The following is an 8,554-nucleotide window of genomic DNA, read 5'->3' on the forward strand; positions in this document are numbered from 1 at the left end:
TTTTCGTTTTATTTAGAAGTTAATTTCATATAGAAATCTTTAAATAAATAAATATATAGAGTTTGTTTCAAATATAACTCATCGCATTTGTACAACTAATGCAATCCAATAAATTGAGATATTTATGGAAATGATAAGAGTTCATTTATTATGATTTGAATATTTATGGAAGATAAATATGGTTCATTAATTATGATCAATACTTTATATTAGGAAACAGTCAAAACTTCTATGAAATCACATATTAATAAAATGAAATAGACGGTTGAGATTGAGTTGTATTGGTTGCACAAATGTCAAAAGTTGTATAATAACCAACTCCTCTCTCTCTATATGTGTGTGAGATTGTCGAAATGGCAATTAGGAAACAAATAAATAACACACAATCATTTACCTCAACAAGTCTTAAATTTATGATTAATTATTTTCTTTGAAAGATCTCTCGTTGAATATAAACAAATACAATCAACAATACCTCATTTCCGTACATTAATATAGTTATCATTCTGGTCATGTTTATATTCCTACGTATAATTTAGGGATCCAAAACGGCTTTCTAAGTACATACATAAAATAATTAATAAAATCAAACGAAAATTAATTAAAAAAGTACAGTTCGATTAAAAGTAATATAAAAGTAGTTTTTAGCAACACTCAAATGGTTTTTTCGTAATCATAATGTTGGTTTCTAATTGGTTTAAGCTTGAACGTTAAAGGTTAAAAGTGTCTTGATGTCACATGTTCAAATTTAAGGAGAAATAAAAATCCCTTTGTGGCCTCAAAGATTCAAATGCGGTGACTCCAGGCTACCCGTAAAACAGGTGGTTGTGCTAAGATTAATCGACTTGCATAACGGGTTGAATATCTAGGTTAATTAAAAAAATGGTTTTTCTTTTTCTTTACGACTTACATAACGGGTTGGATATATATATAGAGTTAGAATCTTGTGTCTCCTGTCTACATAAAATATTGTCCAAATACGTGAAAGAATTTATCAAAACAAAATCTAAAATTGAGATTAGCTTCCATGACTCCATGCCTTGTTATTTTTACAGGTTTTGTTTCATTCCTTCACTGCCCTGAAGATTGTTCAGGGACTGTGGCTAGAGAGCCATGGACATAGATTCGAATTTCCAACCTGTAATGTCGTGTTTCAACCTGTAAAATTACATGTAATGTTAACGTTGCACCAACTTTTTTGTAATTAACATGCGATAGCATATATCAAACTAAAAGAGATTAATGCACCCACAACATCAGAATGAGGGGACACTCGACCTGAAGCTCGGCCACACAAGCTTCCGCCCCCGGTATACTTGCAATGCAACATTTATGTATGTAAAACTATCTATACTGTTAACATGCTAATTAATTTAGCTTAGACCGGATTGAAAGTGTTGTTCTTATTTTCTGTTTGATGATTATTCTACGTATTATATCGTTATATGCTGTTCGTCAATATTGGAGGCAAAAATCAAGTTAATTATAAACATTGCTGGACCTTTTCTAATAAAAAAGGCGCAAGACACATGGAAGTTTTATGCATTTTCAGTTGGCTATGTTCTAACACAATCTTTTAGGTTATCGTCTGTATGATACTTTAGATGATCTATATATATATATATATATATATATATATATATATATATATATATATATTAGGTTATCGTCTGTATGATACTTTAGATGATCTATCTATCAATCCATCTATATATATATGTGTGTGTTGTCTCAAATACAACCTGTGTCATTCGTACAACTCATACAACTCAATCTGAACCGTTCATCTACTCTCTTTGCATAAATATTCAAATAATAATAAACAAACCCTTGTTATTTTCATAATTATTTCAATTGATTTGGATTATATGGATTGTATGAATCAGATGGTTTGTATAATAAAAACCTCCCACATATATATATATATATATATAAAGTTATTTAGAATGTCTGTTAAATTAATGTGCTTGTGGTGTTCTCTATTCATCCATTGTTTTTTAAGTATATAATAGTGTTGTATCACAAATGAAATCACTCATTATTCTCACGTTTAATGAGGTTTGAACCTTTAACTTCTTTTAAAAGTCGTAGATGTAATTAGGTGACATATAAATTAACCAAGGAAAATATATCTTTGTAACATGACTGACTACCATGTTGTTTGTAGTCTAATTAGTATCTTTTGGGAAAACCCATAAGCCCAAATACTATTCCCCTTCATTAGATGCGGCAGATGGGATTCCTTAAAAAAGTAACGACAACCTTTCGAGAATATCCACTGGCAACCTATTAACCCTTTTCAGATGTCAACGCTTTAACCATATTTAGAAATCAATAACCTGATAAACATGACATCTGCAAGCATTATTAAACACTAGCATACAGGTCATAGATGTGTACTTCTTTGTACCCCAACCGCTATATAAACTCTTCCTCGTCACTGCAAAAAAGATATCACTTATAACACAACAACAAACCATATATATAGAAAACACTTCAAGTTACAATGCCTGAGATTGAAGGATCTCCGGGAACCTCCATGCATGGAGTCACCGGTCGGGAACCAGTGTTGGCCTTCTCTGTGGCATCTCCCATGGTGCCCACTGATACCACCGCCAAATTCGACCTCCCCGTGGACTCCGAACACAAGGCCAAAGTCTTTAAGCTCTTCTCATTTGCAAACCCTCACATGAGAACCTTCCACCTCTCCTGGATCTCTTTCTTTACCACTTTCGTCTCCACCTTTGCTGCAGCTCCGCTGGTTCCTATCATTCGGGACAACCTCAATCTCACAAAAGCCGACATTGGAAACGCTGGGGTTGCCTCAGTTTCCGGTAGTATTTTCTCCAGGCTGGTGATGGGTGCTGTATGTGACTTGTTGGGACCTCGTTACGGCTGTGCTTTCCTTATCATGATGTCGGCACCCACTGTGTTCTGCATGTCATTCGTCGCTGACGCTAGTGGCTACATAGCTGTGCGGTTCATGATCGGATTTTCTTTGGCTACGTTTGTGTCGTGCCAGTACTGGATGAGTACCATGTTTAACAGCAAGATTATCGGGCTTGTGAATGGGACGGCTGCCGGGTGGGGAAACATGGGTGGCGGAGCCACGCAGCTCCTGATGCCGGTGTTGTTTGAGATTATCAAGAAGGCGGGAGCGACACCGTTTACGGCGTGGAGGATAGCGTTTTTCATACCTGGGTGGCTTAACGTAATCATGGGGATATTGGTGTTGATTCTTGGCCAAGATCTCCCCGATGGTAACCTCGGTGCTCTTCAGAAGAAGGGTGATGTTGCCAAAGATAAATTCGGCAAGGTACACACATTCATACCTACTTAGGGTTCAGATCCAATGCCTACTATTTACTATTTACTAATTTGGTTTTGTTTTCTGATTTTAGATATTATGGTATGCTGCGACAAACTATCGGACATGGATTTTTGTTCTTCTCTATGGCTACTCGATGGGCGTCGAGTTAACGATCGATAACGTGATTGCAGAATACTTCTACGACAGGTACTATATATATTTTTATTTTTTAATTATAAAGTATAAACTGCATCCATGTTTGATTAAATAAGTTTAGATCTAAAAAATAAAAAATAATCAGATTTATTTGTTATGCGAAATTCTGTCTAACAATCAGTGACATATTTACTACAAAAATCAATTAAGTTTTTTATTTATTGTAATGAATGATAGATTTGATCTAAAGCTTCACTTAGCCGGAATCATTGCTGCCACTTTCGGAATGGCAAACCTCTTAGCTCGACCCTTTGGAGGGTTCACATCGGATTACATGGCGAGACGATGGGGAATGCGAGGTCGACTCTGGAACCTATGGCTCCTACAAACCGCTGGCGGTGTCTGTTGCCTCTTACTCGGCCTAGTGAACTCGCTTCCTTTAGCCATCACTTTTATGATCCTCTTCTCCATCGGAGCACAGGCGGCATGTGGAGCCACATTCGGCATCATTCCCTTCATTTCACGGCGGTCACTTGGCATCATCTCGGGGATGACGGGTGCCGGCGGAAACTTTGGATCAGGGCTAACCCAGTTGATATTCTTTGCGAGTGCATCATTCTCGACGGCGAAAGGATTGTCTTACATGGGTATCATGATTGTAATTTGTACAATTCCGGTGAGTTTTGTTCACTTCCCACAATGGGGAAGCATGTTTTTTCCGGCGAGTCAAGACGTTGTCAAAGGCAGCGAAGAGCACTATTATGTTTCGGAGTGGACGGAGGAAGAGAAGCAGAAAGGGATGCACCAAGCAAGTGTGAGGTTTGCCGAGAACAGCCGGTCGGAGCGTGGAGGGAAGGTGGCGTCGGCGGCAACACCACCGAATAACACCCCCAACCATGTTTGATTTTCACAATTTTATTATGTCTTTTTTTTTTTTAATTTAAATAATTTCATGTGTATTTGAGTGCGAGGCAAAATAGGTAACAAAAGAAAAATAGAAATCTGGTTTAATGGTTTTTAATACAACTTGAAGAAGAAAATTTTACATCGTTTATGTTCATGAATTTTGTTTAATTTCAATTAAATCTGTTTGTTTTCGTGAGACCATTTTTTTACACTTGAAACTGTGAAGTTTTAAATGTAAAAAAAAGGTTTCACGAGTCTCGCAAAAACAGACTGGTCTCATGTAAACTCAATCCATCAACATAATTAAGTTAAAAGATAGAAATATGACACCATGATTTAAATTGGTTTAAACTTCTTACTGCAAATTAAATTACTAATTTAATCTGATTTGTTTCCTCTTATATATACCTACTATAAAATCATTTATATATATTATATCAGTTATAAATTAAGTAATATATACTAATTATATAAATATCATAGTGCAAAATTAGTAATATAAACTAATTGGTTTGCTTTGATATCACTATTAAAGCACCTAGTACACTACATATCAACTATAATTAGGTGATACTTACTAATAAGGATACATCATGCAACTATATCTTTTAATTAGGGTTTTAACACTTGCCCCTCTTTGTATCTATATATATAGAGAGAGAGGTGAGTTATTATGCAATCATTTACATTTGTATAACCAATACAACTCAATCTCAATCGTCCATTTAATTTGATGAATGTGTGATTTCATAAAAGTTTTGATTCTTTCCTAATATAAAGTATTGATCATAATTAATTGAACCCTAATCATCTTCCATAAATATTCAAATCATAATAAATGAACTCTCATTATTTCCATAAATAGCTCAATTGATTGAGTTGCATTGATTGTACAAATGTGATGTGTTGCACTTGAAACGTACCCCCCCCCCTCTCTCTCTCTCTCTCTCTCTCTCTCTCTATATATATATATATATATATATATATATATATAAGAATAAAATGCAAACCAAACCATTAATATAAATTGTGAAAACTTCATTAAACCAATCATAATTTTTTTTATTATGAGTGTTGAATAGTCATTTTTATTATATGGAGGACGTTAATTATGAACATTATCATCTTCATTTTATTAATTTTAGTAAACAAATTTCATCAAAATAATAAATACATGAAACAGTTAATTTTTATAAAAACAAAAATATATGATACAATTTCATCAATAAATCATTCATTTGAAACAATTTCATTAAATTTTTTCATTAAATTAAACAATGAAATTGACGGTTTTGAGAATTTATACAAATGTTTTGGTTTGCATTTTATTTCTTCTATATATATATATATAGGGTTGGGTTCACGTGAGACCAGACTGTTTTCGTGAGACTCGTGAGACCACATTTTTACACTTGAAATTTCACAGCAAAAACACTGTGAAAGTTTAAAAAAGTCGAACATTCACAACAAAAACACTGTGAAAATTACCTTCACAGCATTTTGCTGTGATGTTTCAAGTGTAAAAAGCTGGTCTCACGGGTCTCATGAAAACAGGCTGGTCTCACGTGATCCCAAGTCTATATATATATAGGGCCAATATCAAATGCTAACCATCATTTTTGTGTTAACCTTATTAACTGATCTTGGCCATCCAAATCTATAATCAACGGTTAAGATTAATCAATAAAAAAAATTAAATTTTAAAGTTTGAATTTTAATGAGGCCTAGTGAACAATGATGAAAGGGGCATTTTGGAAAGAAAAAATACACTTATCAAGGGTATTCTAGTAAATTGAATTCATTTGTAACCCTCAAACAATTAATAGGGAGTTACAAACAATCAAATCCCAAAAAATATGCATTCATATTATTAATTTTTTTACTATTGATTTTTCATGTTCATTCTTGTATAAATTCCTAAATCGCATAAAAAACACGATAGTAACAATTTTCGGTATTGATCAATTTGAACACAAATGAACCATGAACACAATTTGAACAAAAATGAACAACTGTGAACACAATTTGAACATAAATGAACCGTGAACACGATACGAACACGATATGAACACAAATGAACACGACATGTGCAATTTTTGGCCATATATTCACATACATAGACGTCCCACAAAATTAAGGTAGTATCTGTTAATTTGTGTTCATCTGTTAATTTGTTCAAATTATGTTCACGGTTGTTCATTTGTGTTCAAATTGTGTTTACGGTTCATTTGTGTTCAAATTGATCAATACCGAAAATTGTTACTACCATGTTTCATATGCGATTTAAGAATTCATACAAGAATGAACATGGAACATCAATAGTAAAAAAATCAATAATATGAATGCATATATTTTTGGGATTTGATTGTTTGTAACTCCCCATTAATTGTTTGGGGGGTTATAAATGAATTCAATTTACTAGAATACCCTTGTAAGGGTAAAATGAACAAGATATAAACCTATAAGAATAATAGAATTTGATTGCTTGAGAGGGTTTTCAAAGTTAACACAAAAATGATGGTTAACATTTGATCTTCCCTCTCTCTATATATATAGATAGATAGGTGGAGGTTCAAACGAGAACACAAGAACACCTTTATCACATGTAATAATACGCATGAAGGGACCCTGTATGTGCGGACGACGTGTTCTACGACTTAGGTCACACCAAAAGTTGTATGCGTCTATGATTTAGCATCACATGTGATGATCTTGATGGATTATAGTATCATATCAACAACACTCTTATCACATGTCATAATACTTGTGAGGGGGCTTAGTGGTGTACAGGCGACTTGACACGCAACCAAGATCGCATAAAAAATCATCCACGTCTCTGATTTAGTATTACATGTGTATCATATATGATGAAATAATAGTATCATATGTGATTGTCTATAGTAAAAAGGTGTTCTCGCGTTATCGTAAAATGAAATAATAGTATCACTTTGTGAAATTGTCTTGATATAAAAATAACATATTTAATTGTTTTTACAAGTATTTATTATATAGTGTTAGTTTTGTTAGATAAATACATAATATATATATATATATATATATATATATATATATATAGAGAGAGAGAGAGAGAGAGGTGGATTATTATACAACCTTTTACATTTGTACAACTAATACAACTCAATCTCAACCGTCCATTTAATTTGATGAATATGCGATTTCATAGAAGTTTTGTTTGTTTTCTAATATAAAGTATTGATCATAATTAATGAACCATATTCATCTTTTATAAATATTCAAATCATAATAAATGAACTCCCATCGTTTCTATAAATATCTCAATTAATTGGGTTGCATTGGTTGTACAAATGGGCATGATTGCATTTGAAATATACCCTATATATAGGGGCCTAATCAAATGAGAACTGATTAGTTTGTGGTAACTGTGAGGTCAAATTTCAACAACAAATTAACGGATAAATTAGGAAATTAATAATTATGATAGTTTGAGTTAAAATTATAATTAGAGGGCATATTAGGTATTTTTTAAAAACTCATCTCTCTTCTCTCATCTCTCCGACCTCCAATCTCCGGCCTCCGGTGAAATCGGTATCACAGTATATCACAATGTGTATCACATTGTGTATCTTTGTTTTTAAGTTTGAGTTGGTATCACAATGGTATCACAGTATATCACAATGGGTATCTTTGTGATTACTTGGTACCTGCCGGATTAATGTTCATCGGAGGCCGGAGAATGGAGTCGGAGAGATGAGAGAGGAGAGAGGAGTTTTAAAAAAAACACTTAAATGTCCTTTAATTATAATTTTAACTTAAATTACCATAATTATTAATTTCCTAATTTATCCGTTGATTTATGGTTGAGATTGGATCTCACAGTTACCACAAACTAATCAGTTCTTCATTAAATGGGCCCCTATATATATATATATATATATATATATATATATATATATACTATATTATAAATCATTTGACAAAAACTCTGTAAAACCAGTTTTTATGCATGAAGTACTGTATATTGATGCATATTACTTAAAATTAAAGATTACAAGTAAATTATGCATAAGTACAACTTATTAAAACTTCATGTTTGATTTTGTGTAACTAACTGCGGATAAATATAATCAAATAGAGGATAAACATCTCATTTTAAAATAAAAAAATCTAAAATATAATTAAAATACTTATCGAGCCCTAACA

The 8,554-nt window shown here is 32.9% G+C and overlaps 1 protein-coding gene across 1 annotated transcript; it reads left to right on the forward strand.

The window, feature by feature from the left end:
• The first annotated feature begins 2,506 nt into the window (after positions 1–2,506).
• Positions 2,507–4,370, forward strand: LOC112519256 (high-affinity nitrate transporter 2.1-like). Its single transcript, XM_025127280.1, has 3 exons — positions 2,507–3,316; positions 3,402–3,517; positions 3,704–4,370. Exons 1-3 carry the CDS (start codon positions 2,507–2,509, stop codon positions 4,368–4,370), a joined length of 1,593 nt encoding a protein of 530 aa, XP_024983048.1.
• Positions 4,371–8,554: the final 4,184 nt, after the last annotated feature.

Source organism: Cynara cardunculus (genome assembly GCF_001531365.2).
Source record: "Cynara cardunculus var. scolymus isolate 2C chromosome LG 10, CcrdV1, whole genome shotgun sequence".
Classification (NCBI taxonomy): domain Eukaryota; kingdom Viridiplantae; phylum Streptophyta; class Magnoliopsida; order Asterales; family Asteraceae; genus Cynara; species Cynara cardunculus.

Coding starts and splice junctions, on each gene's coding strand:
- LOC112519256 (XM_025127280.1), top strand. CDS start 2,507: ATGCCTGAGATTGAAGGATCTCCGGGAACCTCCATGCATGGAGTCACC. Junction 3,317..3,401: donor CCAAAGATAAATTCGGCAAG/GTACACACATTC, acceptor TTCTGATTTTAG/ATATTATGGTATGCTGCGAC. Junction 3,518..3,703: donor GCAGAATACTTCTACGACAG/GTACTATATATA, acceptor AATGAATGATAG/ATTTGATCTAAAGCTTCACT.